The sequence below is a fragment of the Vigna umbellata genome, chromosome 3 (assembly GCF_029865625.1).
Source record: "Vigna umbellata cultivar VRB3 chromosome 3, Vumbellata_1.0, whole genome shotgun sequence".
NCBI lineage: Eukaryota > Viridiplantae > Streptophyta > Magnoliopsida > Fabales > Fabaceae > Vigna > Vigna umbellata.
In genome coordinates, this window is record NC_142167.1 from 17,908,715 (window position 1) to 17,926,296 (window position 17,582).

Genomic DNA, 17,582 nt, shown 5'->3' on the forward strand with positions numbered 1-17,582 from the left:
TCAGAAAAAAAAAGTAAATAAATAAGATTAAAGTAAAAAAAGTTAAAGCTTAAAGGATAATTTTATAATTAAAAAATTGTGGGGAGATGCAGGGAGTATTTGGTGGTGATGGAGGGAGCAACACTCTTCTTCCAGCATTCAATTATTTTCTTTCAGGCCCAAAATAAATTTATATTTGGGTGTTTCACCCACCCTGCACCTCCAAATTTCGCAAAATGCCCATATTAACTTGTAATTAAAAGCTTTTAAAATTTAAAAACTGAAAAATTAAGGATGCTCAAAGATTCCTTTTTTATTTACAACAGTAGCAGTTGTGTGCATTGATATTTTGGAATCTCATCTTCTCTTTTTCTCTTTGCATTGTAGGAGCTAAAGGAAGAGTTGTGTATGATATTTTTGCCTTTAAGAAATGAAAGATCATTGCCAAGCAAGAAAGATTCATGGATATTGCTAAGTGTTCTAACTGAGTGTAGAACTGAACTGTTGGAAGAAGAAAAACACGGATTCCAAAGGCTCCTAGAAGACATAGGAAAAATACATGCATCGCATTTCCAAAAGCGATAAACAAATTTATATGACTTGCATGTCCAAAACAAATTTTCTCACAAGTATCGCCTATCCGATCCGGAACTTTCCTTTTGAATTTTCGTACCCGATGTATACATCTTCATACCTGTATTTTTCACAAATTTTGTTTATTAGATTTAATAAAATCATACAAATTACTTTTCACATTATAAATTATATTAAACATGTATACATTAATAAATATTCATACAAAAATTACAAAAAAATTATAAACTAATACAATAATTAAAGAAAATAGGTGCAGGGTGAAACACCCTCACACATAATTTTTCAGTTTTTTAAATATTAAAAGCTTTTAATTAAAGGTTAATATGGGCATTTTGCAAAACTTGGAGGTGCAGTGTGAAGGACTTGGAGGTGCAGGCTGAAACACCCTTCATAGTTTGATTGTTTCAGGCCCAACAAATACAATTTTAACCAGGCCTTTTTCATTTATAATGATAATAATAATCCTCTGGCATCTCTAAATTTTTACATTCTTTCTAAAATCTAATAAAATAAATCAATTATTTCTTAGAAACAAATTATATTACACACAATTTTTTTTGTCATAATTTTTTTTTTCAGAAACAATTTTGTTTGAGAAATCAATCTATAGATGGCACTTTTTTAGCAAAAAGTACTTGAACTTTGGTTTATATAGATGGCTCACTATTCTTCAAAAGTTATCGTGTATGAAAATCAGGTTAATAATCTTATTTCCTCCTTTTGTATGAATAATATTAAAATCAAAGTAGGGAAGAAAAATTTGTTACGTGAAAAATATACGTTTAGAAACTATATTTTTTTATTTAAAATAGTGTGTTTTTTTTAATTGGTTTTAAAACACCTTTTGATTAAAAATGTTATCTTTAAAACTTGATCCCGAGGAAAATAATTTATAAATTTTATTATTTGGTGATAAAATATTTTTGTTGAATAAATAGTTAAAAAAGCGGAATAATATCTAATTATCTGTTCTTTAAAAAAGTTCTTTAAAATTTCCTAACTTAGAGACATTGCTTCTACAATTAATAAAACTTTAGAGTATGATATTCTTAAGCACAACAATTTTTTTAAATTTGACGGTTATTTTAATGGTTAAAAAGTTCATTTATAATGATTTTTAATCGTTAGAATTTGTAATTTTAACCATTACACAATCATCATGTATTTTTGTAGTGAATACCATTAAAAAAAATATTTAACCAATTTAAAGGATAAAAACATATTGCGAGTAAATAAGACGGATTAAAAAGGAACGAGCTTAATTAATAGTGAAATTAAAGACAAGTAATCTAACAGAAAAATAATTAGTTGTATGTTAAATAATTTAATTTTAACTTTTAGGAGGAGTAAATAGTTAGGTAGCGAAAGTGGTTTGAAAGACGTAGGAGTGTGTTGGATAGCATTTAAGAACGAGGCCCACCCATGTGCATCATCTCTTCAACCACTTATGCCACCAATCATCTCACCCGTTCACTCCCTTTCTATTACTTTTACAAATTAAATTAACTATTTCATTAAAAACGTTTAAATTTACCGTCTTAAAACTTAATTAAATCTTAAACAATTATCAAAAACCTTAAATGACTTATAGAAACACTGAATTTTAAATATTTAACATTATGTAACAAACACAACAAAATTAATTTGGAAGTTTTTATATGCTCGCAGAGACGTCAAGAAATTCTTATATATCAGTTTGTTCGCTCTCTTTTAATCTTGATATGTAAAAGGGCATGAAAAATATGATTAATTTATTTGATCTATTCTGCATAATATCTCACTCGCGAATTTATGGATCAATTAATATAAGAATTGTTTATTTTTTAATTTTATTATTTTGGATTAACAAGCCTAATGTATTGCATTCAAAAGAAGAAAAAGGGTAATTTAAAAATAACCGATAAAATATTCACTCAAAGCAAAATAACTATTATATTTTTTTAATCTTGATTTTTTCTAATTATTGCTATATTTTTATGAATATTATTAATAATAACCCTTATACTTATATATCAATAATTATTACAATCAATTTCATTACAATTATTTATCTTTCTATTTAATGTTAAAAATATATATTTTTTTTGCAATTTCAATATATATATATATATATATATATATATATATATATATATATATATATATATATATATATATATATATGAGTCGAACTGTCTTGCTTCACTATTGGTCAGCGTGACCTGCAAGTTATGCGGGCAAGCCAAAGTGGAACAATAGGTTCAAAAATTCAGTCTTCCCCACATTTTTACTTGTGGACTGTCCCGCATGATCGATTCCGCATGATCCGTTCCGTATTGTCATCCTTGAGAGGAACTATAGTCCTTTAGACACGAAAGTTTGTGGCATTAACAAATATGTAATGTTCTTAGATGTTATGGGTCAAACAAACACTCAGACTAAGAAAACTCTTTAAATTTTACATTTGTTGCTTCTTTGACTATCAAGACACGAGAGCTATAAAATCTAAGGTCTTTTATATATTTGAGTAACTAATAAAATGAATTTTGGTCACTAAATCAACTCACCAAAACGGAACAGGTCAGGTTGAAATTTTTAACCCACCAGCCTGTTTTAGCCCAGCTTGCTTAGCCCGCCAAATTAAAGTCAAAGGCAGGCCATCTCATCCCTGGTCTACTAACCCATTTTGCTTTTCATTTTTCTTTCTTTAAATTAAAAATTATAAAAAAATAATATTTTTATATTATATTTTTATAACAATGTAAATATGCAATATTATTATAATTTAAATTATTAACATTTAAAATTAAGTTCTAATTATAAGTTATAATAGAGTAATTTAATGTAACGTCCCGAATTATATGGCAAATACATAATATTGACGTAATCAAATATAATATAATAGAACAGTCAGGAGTAGACTTGCAAAATAGTCGTTAAGATTACAGTCATCCCAAAAGAAGCCATAATTTAAAACTTTAAACGCATTAAAGTATTTCAAAATAAACAGGAACAACTAGGAATCCTAACTAGACTAAGCGGCAACGTCATCTCCCTTCAAGGCCTGCTCCAGAGGCACCTCATCCACCTCTGCTCACATCCAAGTGGATGATCATTGCAAAAGAAAAGCACACACAAGCAAAACACAAACACAGAAGCAAGGGTGAGCTAGATATACAAAAATCATGTTATAACAATCACACACAACATGCAAGTTTGATTCAAAGTTAATGGACCACACAACACAACTTGTTACACTTTACACTTGACTCGTCCGGACTTAGAATGATTGCCGAGCTATGGTGGGTTATGCACTCGTGGTGGCTTCTACTGCTTTGCAAAGCCATTGTCAATGGGTTTCACCCTACTACACTCACAAGGTTAGTCCGTTATCACTCACCTTGGGCCATACTGGAAGCACCCAAGATTAGGACCTCCTACTACTACTCACGACATGATTCAATCCTCTCTACTTGAGAATGATTGACCATTGTAGTTTCAGGATAACCCCCAAGACTGAGCTTCCATGCAAATCATTCTAAAACACACCAAGGACGCCACCATGGATCCTCTCCTTGAAGATCATGGAATTACGTCCAATAACCATACTTTCCACTTTAAATACCATTCATAACTCTCGTATACATACAATTTCACTTTAACCATATACATCAATGTTTGAATCCCATCATACCGTACAATATGCTCCAACACATGTTTCACAAACCATACAACATTTAACTATATAAGAAACAATACAAAAGAAAGGATAGAGAATAAACCCTCGACATCTCGCACAGCGCACCCCCTTCGCACAGCGAGACAAAGAGCTTTTCGCACAGCGCACACTACTCGCATAGCGAATTAGCTCGCAGAGGTGCCCGACCTCACGTCACTCGCATAGCGCACCCATGTTGCTATGCGAGAGCTCAAACAAAGACCAACCCTCTTAAAACTCTCGCTATCCGCCCAATTATCCTTTCAAATTAAACTGGCAGGACTCTAGGCCACCACCAGTCGCATAGCGACCAGATTCGCTATGCGAATCACTAGACAGAGAGCAGTACCCTCCAGTCATTCGCACAGCGCACCAGCTCGCACAGCGAATGACTTAAACAGAGAGCACCCTCTTTAGGGACTCGCTATGCGAGGCAACTCGCATAGCGACTCTGCATCATCTGTAGAACGCAAATTCTGTAGAATTATGCACTCACACCAACCCTTACCATTTATAGGTCTTTTCTCCAATTTCTAACACCTCTAATTCATGTTTTACACCTAATTAGACTTGTCTAGATGATTATAAACGTTCCTACTACAATTCTAAAGTGGTTTAGACTCAATTCTACTCTAGAACACCAAAATCAACAACTTAGGGACCCAACTCTAATTCTACTACTTTGAACCTATTTTAGACCAGTTTGATGCTCCTAGCAAGTCACAATCAACCTCCCATGTCCCAACAGACTACGAGAGCCCTAAACTCCTGACTCTCAAATTCACTATCTTACTTCCTCCAAAATAACTTAAAACACTACCAACACACTTAACTCTCAAACATAACAACTATCCCAACCCATTATGATTATCTAACATGCTCAAATGCAGTTGCACATCACATTTACAGCAATTCAGAAGCCTCAATTTCACAGATTCACAGATTCACAAATAAACAGTACAGTACAAACCTTTCATACTCTCAAAACTTAAAATGCAACCCAAATAGCAGAAAAATGCATAAATCAGTCCATACACCTAACATATGACAAATTAAAAGAAAGTATTCTAGCTCCCCTTACCTCAAGATTTCACAGCTCAGCTCAAAGACTCGCTTCAACAATACCTTGAGTTGTGAGAACTCAACAAAACCCTACAAAACACCACATTGGTGATAGGAACAACTCTTAAAGCTAGGATGGAGTGGAAAATGATAAAGAAGAAAGCACAAGACACATGCAACCAGCAAAGATTTCATGTGCTAGGTTTTAGAACAGAGAAGAAATTGCATGTAAGGACTTACCAGCCTAGGACCCGAAATGAATCGATCTGTTTCGAAGCCCTCTACGTTACGTTGCTGACGTTTGGGCGCTACCTGATCGGAGATCCAATGGCTCAGTAAAGAGAAACGGTAGAAAGAAGGCAGATATGTTGTAGAGAGAAGGTAGAGAAACCTGAAGAACTGAGACTTTAGAGAGATAGTGGGAGTAGGCTAATGAACCAGGTTGTTCAGATATCTATTTTATACCAAAATAAAAAATCTGGTTCTATTAGTCTAATACACTAACCCATTCTTTTAAATCCCAAATTTTTGGTTCTCACATTTAACATTGAAATGTACTAATTAGTTTAATTTATCAAATTAAAAATATTAATCAATCAATTAAAAGCTTAGAAAATATTTATATAATTAAATATGTTTTAAATATTTATGGGTTAAATATGTTTTTGATCCCTTAACTTTTAGTGAAAATTGAAATTAGTCCCTCTTCAAAACTTTGGACTAATTTAGTCCCCAAACTTTAGAAATGTGTGAATTTAGTCCTTTTAACCAAATTTTGTTAACTTTTTTTGATGTTTCAAACGCATTTCTCAGTTAACATTGAAGCAAAAATGTGTCAAATGATATAAACAACTCAAATGCTATCATGAAACGCACTTGAAGCATCAAATAAACCTAACAAAATTTAGTTAAAAGGACTAAATTCACACATTTTTAAAGTTTGGGGACTAAATTAGGCCAAAGTTTTGAGGAGGGACTAATTCCAAATTTCACTAAAAGTTAAGGGATCAAAAACATATTTAACCCAATATTTATTTATAAGTACATATACAAACAAATTTTATAAATAAAAATTTAAAAAAATTGGTGGGTAGTTCGTCAGCCTATTGACCTGTCTATAATACGACCGATTGCAATTTCTAACCTGTTGGTCGGCTGAGGACAAGCCGAATCAAAACAGATATAATTGATCCATTTTGTCATCCCTAATAACCAACAACAACATATCTTCAACAAATTGGCAAAGCCTCCCTCAGCTTTTGTTATAATCTGTCACTTGTAACCAATATTTAAACGTCTGTCTATCTTGGAGTCAAATTTGTCAATTTAATACTTGGTCTTAAGGAGAAAACAATCACAATCGAAAGCATGCATAAAGTATTTTAAATAACTCATGGTCATCGTCATGGAAGTTTAGGTAGATGAGAAGTCATAAAAGGACTACAATTGAGGATCACCTTTCTCACTTATAAAAGGTTCTTTAATAAAGTTAGAAGAAGCAATATACACCTTAACCCCCAAAAAATGTTTATTTATAAGCAAAAGTGGTAAAATCCATGGATTTATGATAACTTGGTTGAGTATAGTTGTTTCCATCTTTTCGATGCAGTACTTGTTCACCATTAGGCTTTCCCCAACATTTAGTCTTTGATAAAATTTATGGTTTGACTGGAATTGCATTTCCAACCCAATTCTGTTGACTGTTATTGTTAGATCAATCATCGCACATATGAGGTATTGTTCACTTTGGAGTTTAAAGTTCTCTCATGGTTTTGTCCTTAAGAGGTGCCTTAGAGGATGTAAGGAGGAAAAAATATTTGAACTGCCTTTGATTTCGATTCCTAAGTGTTTCATAAGCTCTCAAATCGAGGTCTAAGGGAAATGCATCCCCAATGAAAGGTTTAAAGGAACCAATTACATTTCTTTAAAACCTCAGTTTTCGATCCCACAGTAAGTGTCAAATGTTCTTATCAGAGAGATTTTGACTGAACCTTTGGACAGGTGGCGATATCTCGATGACTTTTGAAATCTTTGATAAACATTCATGAAGGTTGGAACACAAGAGGAAATACACCTACAATTACTCAAGTCGATAAGAGAATAATGAAAGAGTGTGTATTCCATTATAAATTACCGTAACTATTTGTAAGATTATATGAATCACGTTATAAAACAGATAATGCGAATATAATATTAAATAGTAATCTATTGTATATATAATAATTAATAGAATAATCATGATAATGTATTACTATATAAAATATATTTAAGATTCTCTAAATCTAAACATATAATATTAAAAAATATTATGGCCTAATCAAATTATTAATATTTAATCATATATTATTAATATATGAATATCTACCAAATTGAATCAATCTCACTGAATTACATCACTTAACATATTTTTTAAGGAAAATGATACTTGAACAACCATTTTTGACAACATTTAGACACGCGCACACGTGTCAAAATCTGAGTGGTCCATTTTCATTTAATTTTTCCAACTGGACCACTCAGATTTTGACACGTGTGCGCGTGTCTAAATGTTGTCAAAAATGGTTGTTCAAGTGTCATTTTCCATTTTTTAAATGAAGTAATTATTTACATTCAAACATATATCAATTTCAACACTTACATAATGTTGAAGTTCTTTAAAATCCAAATTCATTTCCAAAATGTTGACCCCTACTTGAACAATTTCAATCTATATTCATTTTAGGAAGTTTTCTTTGTTATCAGGTCATAAAGCACAAGTTGCTTCACTCCCCCTTCAATTAACCGATTCAAACCTTTCATTTATTATTTTCCAAGAAGTTGTTACGGTTATCTCATTTCATTTATTATTCAAATCCAGCCAGTGCACTCATTTTTCCTTTTCTACTCGATTTCTAGACCAATACAGATAAATCGACAGAACAAAAATTAAATCGAAATACGAATATACAAGAGCATCATGATGGTTCATTCTATGATGAAAATACAAATTAGCTGCGGGCTACCATTTTGATTAAGCCACTTCAGCAATCCCTACACACACTCTCTCTCTCTCCTGTTACACCATTTCGTCTACCATACAAATTCAAGACACAACATCAATAAACTATTAGAAACCAACGTCTACTCACTACTAAAAACCTCTCACTCACCAACATGTCACCATCAATCCAGTTAAAAAGATTATAATAAATATAATTATGTCATTTATGTTGATGACATGAATGTGGTTCCACGATGATTATTATGGTTTCAGACTCGGAAGTTTTTTCCGATGAAAGTTTGACCGAATTGCCAATTGGCTGGAGCGATGTTCCACGAGGTGGAGGTGCGGCGGTCGCTGCCCGTCACGCGAAACGACAGCGTCTGCCCCACCAAAACCGCGTTTGACTGCCAGTTCTGACCCCAGTTTCGGCTCATTGGCATCCACCCGGTTCGGGACCCCTTCACGTAAGTGCGCACGATATCCCCCGCACCTGCCACGTTGCTAATCAGCACCAGGTTGAAGTAACGGAATCCGTTGACGGTGAACCTTATCCCTCCGTGCTTTCTACATGGCACTCTGCAGTAAATACCAACCAATCCACCCATTATTATCCAACTAACACTCTTTAATAAAATTTCTGCTTTAGCATACTACTTTATAAAGCAAGGTTAAGTAGATATAATCAAATAAAGCTGAACATCATTAAGGTCTTAATCGAATAACTCAATCACCATACTTTAAACCCCACAAACAAGAAAAATCCACAAATCAAACATGACAAAAAAAATTATAAAAAACAGAGCCAAAAATATAATCTTTATAGTTTCAAGATGATAAAAGAAATGTGAAGGGTGACGAACCGGCGAAAGGCAACAGGGACAATTCCGGCTCGGTATTCGGCAATTTTAAGGAACATGGGCATGGCGAGGTCGAAGTGAGGACGAGGAGGGTTGCACCAGCCGCCATTGTCGTTTGGAAGAGCGTAGTTGGGAGGGCAAAAGTTTGTTGCTGTGATGAAGATGGAAGGACTTCCCGAGTGACACCACTGTCTGTCGTTAGCGCACTTTATCTCAAAGCACGCGCCGCAGCTGAGGCCATTGTTGAAAAGCGCCGTGCTTAATGCCGCCGTGTTCACACCGTAGCCTTGGCTGTACAGGTTCCCGTACCCACACGCTCCACCTAAACATCGAAAAGAAAATGTGGTTGGTTAAGCACATTCATTGTGGGTGAGTGAGTAATTACCACAAGCTATGCTACATTTTCATGGTAATATGTTCTTGTTGAGCTAGTTGAGCTAGTTTAGCTACTAACCCATGGTGCCGGAAGCATCGGATCCTCCGTAGAAGGTTGCGTGAGCACTTTCCCATGCACCGCCGGCGTAAATCCCCGGAATGCGTGCTTCGACCATCCATGTTAAGGAGATGATAAGCACAATGCAGAGCAAAATGCTTGGCACTGCCATTTTTCTTGTGTGGAAGTTGAAAATAGTCATGAGAGGGTGGAGTACTTATGGACATGTTCCACTGCAGGGGCAAATTTTGGAATTTTGTTAACTTTTTGTATCATTATTAAATCAGTGCTAACTTTTCATTATTTTAAATACACACAAATTCAGCGCGTATGCAGGACGTTCCAATTGTATTGAGACAAATTGAAGTACGCGTGGGATACACAGTTGGGTAGAGATATGAAAATCGTATAGGTAGATTAAAAATGAAAAATGGTAGAGAAGGTTAAAAGTTGAAAGAGTAACGGTGGAGTTGGGAAAACGACAGAAGTTGGGATTGAGAATCCAACGTGTGGGGCGGGTCATTAGTTTCTTCTGTAGTTTCCGTAATCATCGCTCCTTAGACACCGCTCCCGATTCACTTTAACTCTAACGTAGTGCTTCACATTCTATCACCTTTTTTCTTTCCTCTCTCTCTCTCTCTCTCTCGAGCTGCACCCACCGAACCACTGCTACTGTTACCGATGCCATCAACCTTCTTGGATGAATGAGTGAACGTATAAAACGATAGCGTTTAACTTTTGAGAAAATAAGTTGGAAAAAAGCGAATTAGCTGCATCGGATGCTCCAAACAAGATGTCTGTGACAGCTTCCGGTTTGTCTTGTTTGCGGTGTTATGATTCAACACTGAGGACTTGTGCGAACCTTCTCATTTTTTGTCAAAATATGCCAAACAGCTCACATGGAAAGGAGGGAAATTTTGGATTCTGGGCCGAACGAGTAAACCTCAAGTTAAACCGAAAAAGCTCCACTTTGTCATGGTCATGCTCATGGAATCCCTTTTAACGGAAATAGTCAAGCATCCATATCATGAACACAGCACAATCATCCTCATGTTAACTAATATACTTTATTAGATTATGTATGCATGGGACACCCAATTAACCTGGAAGGTCTTTGACATTATTAATACGTATATATATACAGTGTTATTTGTATTTGGAGTTTTCTGTTTAGAATGGGGACATGATTGTTATTTGAAACCAAAAATTGGGGGGCATGATCATGGACGATGGATGATGGAGGGGCTAAAATTCAAATTGCTTAAATGCAAGCAACCATAATGAGGTTGCGTCATGTGGAAATATGATTATGAGAGGCAAATGAAGGTGAAAAAAAAGAGAGAGAGATTGCGTGGGGGACATGGGAAGGGGTGACTTTAGTGGTAGGGTCCTAGTCCTAGTCCTACTCTTAGCTTTCGTCCCTCCAAGGCACCCATCCTAAGGCCATGTGCTTCCCACACGGGTCGGGTCAGTAGAAGACACAAAACACACATCAAACCCTTTGTCCAATAATCTTGCTCCACGTAGCTTTTAATTTATTAATGTGAATGGCTGTGAGATTTTTTTTTTCCCTTTTTGTATATTTTGACAAAGAAAAACATATTCTTATTATGATCAGTCCCCATGTACGCAACCTTGTTATAAAGAATACAGGTATCAAAAGTGGGTTTAGCCTACGGTCAATTTACATGTTGGTTTTTGTAACAAAATTTAGCAATTTTCTCGATCTCTTGGTACGTTTTATTTTGAATTGTTTTTCATTAAACTGGTGATTAACACATTTTTTAAAAATTAAAGATAAAAATAAAATTCTAAAAATTAAAAAAAAAAACAAGATGGATTACGATTTATAGTTACTTCATTTTTACGGGGTCAATAACAAACTAAACTAGATTGTTTTGTCCCCTTTAAAAAACGATGTAAATTCTATTTTTTTCTTTTGTATATATATAATGTCATATACCAAGATGACTCGCGTTAACAAAAGGAAATCTACATATATATGTTAAAATAAAATAAAGGATCTATTTTTAATAGAGAAAATTATTATAGTAAAATAATAATCAATCGATAAAGTGTTAAATAATATTTCCACATCTTAATTCATTATTTTGAAAAAAGTTATAAATCTTTAATGTTAAAAAATACTATTATAGATATAGTATTATTTTCTAAATCCCTTAAACAAACTTTTAAATTTTTTCCCCTCTAATATCTCATTCATACATGGAATTTTGTCTTTACTACTCATTGTCCAAAATTGTGAAACTTGAATTGTTGAGAATCCTCCTTGCATAATGCAATGCGACTTTTAAAAATTGTTAGTAATTTTATTCATTCTCATAGACTTTGCCTCTAATGTAATGTTCTTGTCATAGAAATTTGTGTTTAAAATCATTCTCCTTCCTGTACATAGGAGCAAATGTTTATATCAATTTTTAGTTTTTTTTTATAATTTATTTCTCCAGACATTTTAAGATGAGGAAGTGGAAGTATAGCTAAAACGGTATAGAAGTAATAAAAGTTTAGCTTTATAAGACAATTTCAAACTTGCTTTTATTCAATTTGTAAAACTGTTTACGAGACTTAAGTCATTCTAAATTTCAACAATAACTAATATGTGAAAGAAGAGGTTATTGTTAATATACATTATTCTTGTACTACATTATGTTCACATATTATATAAAGTTTATTTTAAAACCATTATTGTATTTTACATTACACGTTATAATATTATAAATAAACAGAAAGAAAGAAGATGAACCTCAAGCTAACTAAGAGGGGAATTTATGTAATATATTTGCTTTTATCTTTTTATATTATTTGATAACTAATTTTATTTATTCTATTATATAACATATTCTATAATTTTATTTCTCTCTCTACGAAATTAGAAGATCATAAGACTAATGCGATCACACTTGACATTTTTTTAATATACTCAAATATTTATATAATATTTTTGAACTTTTCTTGTAAATCCCGATTTTCTAATATATATATATATATATATATATATATATATATATATATATATTAATTTATTAACTAATAACAATAATAATAACTATTATAAAAAAGTTGAAAATAATTGTGATGAAAAAAAATTTGATTCGAAATTTGGAAAGGTAAGTGAAATTCAATAAATTGTTAAAGTTTGATTTTGGTAAAGAATTCACTAATTAACACTTTTCCTTATTAAAATAAGTTAATACAAAAGTTGTTAAAGTATGGAAATTTATGGGTGGTGAAGCTTAAGTCCTTTTTCACGAACTTATTTATCTTTGTTTTTAAATTTGTATTCATTATGATTCTCGTATCTTTAACTCATTTGCATATATGTGATCAACAATTGGATTGGAAAAATCGATGCACAGACAAAAATAGGATCATGAGAGGGTTCCAATATTTTTGTATGTTTAACTCTAATTCAGACTTAACAATTATGAATGCTGTAATTTCTGAAACCACTCTGGGACGGATTGGAGAGGCAGAGGAAGTGTCTTCGTTGGTGGCATTTCTGTGCTCGCCTGCAGCCTCTTGTATCACTGGACAGACCATTTGTGTTGATGGCGGCTTCGCTGTGAACGGCCTCCATATATTCTAGCCTTAGCCTTAGTTTTCACATTTTCTGTGTTACGTCAGTTACACTCTCATGCATACTATCATTGCATTTCTGTGCTTGCCTGCTGCCTCTTACATATACACCCGAATAGTTTCTCTAGCATACATTTATATTTATTATTCATAATTATAAATATAAATTCACGTTGTATTTTCGATGCATTTTAAGTCTTCATCCCTCTAAGCACCGAGCGATGAACGTTAGGAGTTACAAAAACATTCCCTAGGTCGAAAAGGTTCAGGTAAGAACTACGAAAGCGTTTCTCACCGAGCGGCAAATACTAGGAGCTACGGAAACGTTCCCTAGGTCAAAAAGACTCAGGTGAGAGCTACAAAAGGGTTCTTCACCTAGCAGTAAACTCCACTTGGTCAAGTTGTTTATATGCAAGGTTATGTCTTGAATACTGAAGAATAATAATTCAACTTTAAAATATCATAAAAAATATTAGACAATTAGACTAACACATTTATGACTTAAACCGTTAATATTAATGTATTTTGTTATAAGGCCGGACGACCAAGCAAGAGCGAGACCGTCCGGTGGTCTTTTATTGAACGTTTGAAGATAAAAAATGAGATATCCATATTAAGAGGTTTCATGGACGACATATTAGTGCTTAATGCTTTGTGACCGAGTGGGAAAGAGACCAAGGTCTGTCCATAACCAGTTGAAGACCTCATTCATGGAGGGTGCTTAGCGAGGGACTCAAATCACAAAGCTTTTCCTGTACTCAAGCCTTAGATGGACTATATAAATTGTTTTAAGATATCCCTTATCATGTATGAATATTCCCTCCACATATATGAACCTGAAAAGTAGCCTCAAAATACACAGGTCAAAGAGTACAATTTTATCGCTTCCGGTTAGGGTAGAGATGACCATGTTTATATCAGAATGACGACAAATAAGAAAGCATTCCCGAAGTGCATTGAAAATCTCCCAACATTCACTACAGAATTTAAAAATACCCTCATTTTCATGAGGAAAGTAAGTGGTCAGTTCATCAATTAATTTATCATTTTTTTATTTTGCACTTGAACATAAATGTTATTTGGTAGATGGAGAGGAGGACGACGGTGTCGTTCATTCGGGAAATGCAGTTGTAAAGGAGCATAGAGTAATCGTTGCCAAAGTACCAATTAAGGGTTATGTTCTCTGTGTTGAGCACTAGGGCGTACGAGTTTGGGTTGGCTTTGAGAAGGTCCTTGCTAGGTCAACAGAAATGAGTTTCGCACTACATCCCATGTCGCCCAGGTTGTAGCTCTTGATGTTGCTCCTCAACTTGTAGTGGTTAACAATGAGTTTTGCACTCCATCCCATGCCACCCCATGTCACTGGGATTTTCTGTTCCTTCTCCAACTTGTTATGAATTAAAAATGTTCTGATAATTCCTTGCAACTGTAGCCAAGGACAATAAAGCAAACTAAATCTCAAAAGCAAAAAGAAAGGGATTCATTTTTCTTCCCTTGAAATATATATATATAAAATAGTTCATCCATATTTTAAACACAAATATAGAGTTTATGACTTATCTGTTCTTATACTGGCTTTTATAAAACATTTTTTATAACCTTGCACTTAGTGGTAAATAGTACGAGAAAAAGAATGTGTAGGTGATGGATTTTTTTATAAAAGAAGCAACGATGCTGAGACCGAGCACTCATCTGGTTCCACATGATTACAAGGTTTCGGTAGGCGCCAACGCCAAAATGTTTCGGTAGAGTTAAGATCTCTGACCCAAAGCATTCAAAGTTGTCTGCTCCATCATCCATGTTGCATTATTCTCTCTCTTTTCTTTCTCCTAGCCGCAGGGAGGGTGTGCCTGCAGAAGACACTCCGACTCTCAAGTCAATGACTTTGCATAATAATCTTATAATAAAGATTAGTAATTAGAGTTAAATTATGTGTCTTTTCTGTCAAACAAATATTTATAAATTATTATAATGAGCTTACCATTAGGTCTGACTCATTAATCACTAATAAATGGTATTATTCATATTAATTGTCAATAAATGACAATTATTTTCATTAATTTCTCAATTGTTAGACGGTCAGTCTCTCAGTCCTTTGGTTGACCAGGTAGTCCTACATTACAATGTCAATTCCAACAAAAGGGTTACCTTTTCCCCGTTAGGGGTTCTGATTACCCCAGGTGCAATACAATTACTCCTTATGTTGTCTTTTGCCCATTCAAATGCAAGATATTTTGTCATTTGGTTCATTGCTCCTGCATGCCAATTACGTACACCATTTCAAATTGCCTAGCTACCTAACTCTGCCACATGGAATGCAATGAACAATCACCTTTAGATGCACCATATACAACGGATGCTAAGTTGGTAGCTACAAAACCAGCAATGGAGGATATGAAAATGATACTTGCAGCTTTTGAAGCTTTTAGGAGAGGATGTGCAAGCTGGCTTAAGTGGAAACAAGATTCAAGATTCGTATTTGTTTCTGCTGAATGGGACCGGGGAAAACTCCTGCTGTCCCTGCCCGAAAACACTCCTCCTCGATTGATCGGTCCTTCGCCCTTCGCCTTCCTTATGCTCGCTCTCAGTATAAGTGGAGTGACCTGCAGGAAACACTCTGACGCTCAAGTCAGAATTGGTCTTTGCAGGTCTATGTAATTGTCCAAAAACAGAGAATTTACCTTCTCCTTCGATTGTTATTTATATGATTTCAGAGAATATTACCCATTAATTTACCTCTTAATGGCTTTCAATGCTAATCTTAAATACTCGACAACGACCATTACCTCATTAATTACACATTCATGAGCATTTAACTGCTGTCTCCAGCAAACACTTTTAGAAGCCCGCGCGATCGGACATATTAGACTTGAGAAACCCGATCGGACATATTAGACTTGAGAAACCCCATCAGACATATTAGACTTGAGAGACCCGATCGGACATATTAGACTTGAGAGACCCGATCGGACACATCTGAACACGCCCTGTCGGTTACTCCGCCCTCGATAGTAACAGTATTCATCAGGAATGTGAAATCTTCCGCTGTGAAATCCAGGGTCTGTTTCAGTATGTTTGTTCCCACGTTGTTTACCTACAATCCATTCAAAACTATTAACGAAAAAGAATATGTTTTAGTCCTACAAGTTGGATCCCAAATTAGTTCTCATTCTTATCATAGTTAGACAAGTTTTAGTATGAAAAGGTGAAAAAAGATGTCATTACAAGGATATTGAGTTTTCCATTGAACTGAGAGGAGACTCTCGCTATCAGCTCTTCTCTATTAACACGAGAGGTCACGTCACAGACCGAACCGGTTACTCTGTATCCTTTTGTGGTCCACTCCTTCAAGGATTCACTGAGTTCAGCTTGGTTCCGAGAACAAGTGTGTACGGTGGCCCCAAGCTCTGCCAACTCCTCAACTATAGCATATCTATGTGATAGTCAAAATAATAACATGAGAGAAATTAATAAGCAGAAACAATTCTCATGCAACATCCACTTATTGTACTTCTTCTTGTTACTATATTTTATTGGTACAAACATTCTTACAGATAAACACAAAAATGAACAACTTTTTCCACTAGCTTTCGTTGGTAACTGATAGCTAACAAATGAATAGGTATTTTTTAGAAATAAGTTTGAAATTGAGGAACAAAAAGTGATGAAAAATGTGAAAAAAAGGAGAGATGATATGAACCCGATTCCTTTGGATCCACCGGTGACCAGAGCTGTCATCCCCTGCAGACACCATCTGCTGCTTTTGCTACCACTGTTCGTCTCACCCATTTCTTTTTCTCTTCGATGAAGAATATGATATGTTATTTTGTATGGAAAAATACCACTAAAAATGATTTAGTAACATTTTAAAACGTTGTCTTTGTATTAGAAAAAAAGTTACTAAAAAACTCATTCAACATTTTTTGAATATTGGCCTTTTTAAGTATATATATGTAAAAATATTATTTAAAGTTATTAGTAAGTATAATTATTATGATAAAATGTTAGTATACTGTAAATAACATTTATTTTTAATATTTAGGAATTTGATTGTTACTGAATGTTATATATAGAGTGTATGATGAAGTAGGTTGAGTAATAAGTCATAGATGGTTAAGGTGGATTAAAAAGTTAAAAGTAAAATGTGGATGAAGCAGACGGATAATACCAAATGGTTTCAATAAATTTGGGTTGGATACTTAAGAGTTTTGAATTTAATAAAATTTACTATTTTCAATGAGAAATTAAGGATTTTTTTATTCCCAGTGACAACAACGAGAGCGAGAGATATGAAGAGTTATTAATAGTTAGAAGTTTGCATGTGCATGGTTGGTATTGACATGGAAGATGAAAGATAGAGATAAGTGCGATTGGAGC

At 34.0% G+C, this 17,582-nt stretch overlaps 2 protein-coding genes and 1 long non-coding RNA gene across 3 annotated transcripts; all 3 read right to left on the reverse strand.

Annotated features, from left to right (window-relative positions):
- Window positions 1-3,439: 3,439 nt before the first annotated feature.
- Window positions 3,440-5,650, reverse strand: LOC148201753 (uncharacterized). The gene is made up of 3 exons (XR_015784888.1): window positions 5,576-5,650; window positions 5,355-5,425; window positions 3,440-3,645 (listed from the first exon to the last, which is right to left on the reverse strand). It is a non-coding gene; the product is annotated as an uncharacterized LOC148201753 (long non-coding RNA).
- A 2,629-nt stretch (window positions 5,651-8,279) lies between these two features.
- Window positions 8,280-9,813, reverse strand: LOC124842190 (expansin-A4-like). Its single transcript, XM_047318622.2, has 3 exons — window positions 9,630-9,813; window positions 9,179-9,497; window positions 8,280-8,894 (listed from the first exon to the last, which is right to left on the reverse strand). Exons 1-3 carry the CDS (start codon window positions 9,808-9,810, stop codon window positions 8,585-8,587), a joined length of 810 nt encoding a protein of 269 aa, XP_047174578.1. The 5' UTR covers window positions 9,811-9,813; the 3' UTR covers window positions 8,280-8,584.
- Window positions 9,814-15,323: 5,510 nt separating this feature from the next.
- LOC124842193 (tropinone reductase-like) lies at window positions 15,324-16,994 on the reverse strand. The gene is made up of 5 exons (XM_088109481.1): window positions 16,906-16,994; window positions 16,431-16,638; window positions 16,228-16,299; window positions 15,538-15,685; window positions 15,324-15,460 (listed from the first exon to the last, which is right to left on the reverse strand). The coding sequence occupies exons 1-5, from the start codon at window positions 16,992-16,994 to the stop codon at window positions 15,324-15,326; spliced, it is 654 nt and encodes a 217-aa protein (XP_087965607.1).
- Window positions 16,995-17,582: the final 588 nt, after the last annotated feature.

What these genes read in the sequence shown, in the direction of transcription:
- LOC124842193 (XM_088109481.1), bottom strand. Translation starts at nt 16,994, where the DNA reads ATGGGTGAGACGAACAGTGGTAGCAAAAGCAGCAGATGGTGTCTGCAG. An exon ending in ATGGAAAACTCAATATCCTT is followed by an intron (nt 16,300 to 16,430) that starts GTAATGACATCT and finishes AATGGATTGTAG; the next exon opens with GTAAACAACGTGGGAACAAA. An exon ending in TGTATATGGTGCATCTAAAG is followed by an intron (nt 15,461 to 15,537) that starts GTGATTGTTCAT and finishes ATTGGCATGCAG; the next exon opens with GAGCAATGAACCAAATGACA.
- LOC124842190 (XM_047318622.2), bottom strand. Translation starts at nt 9,810, where the DNA reads ATGACTATTTTCAACTTCCACACAAGAAAAATGGCAGTGCCAAGCATT. An exon ending in CGATGCTTCCGGCACCATGG is followed by an intron (nt 9,498 to 9,629) that starts GTTAGTAGCTAA and finishes TTCGATGTTTAG; the next exon opens with GTGGAGCGTGTGGGTACGGG. An exon ending in GTCCCTGTTGCCTTTCGCCG is followed by an intron (nt 8,895 to 9,178) that starts GTTCGTCACCCT and finishes TATTTACTGCAG; the next exon opens with AGTGCCATGTAGAAAGCACG.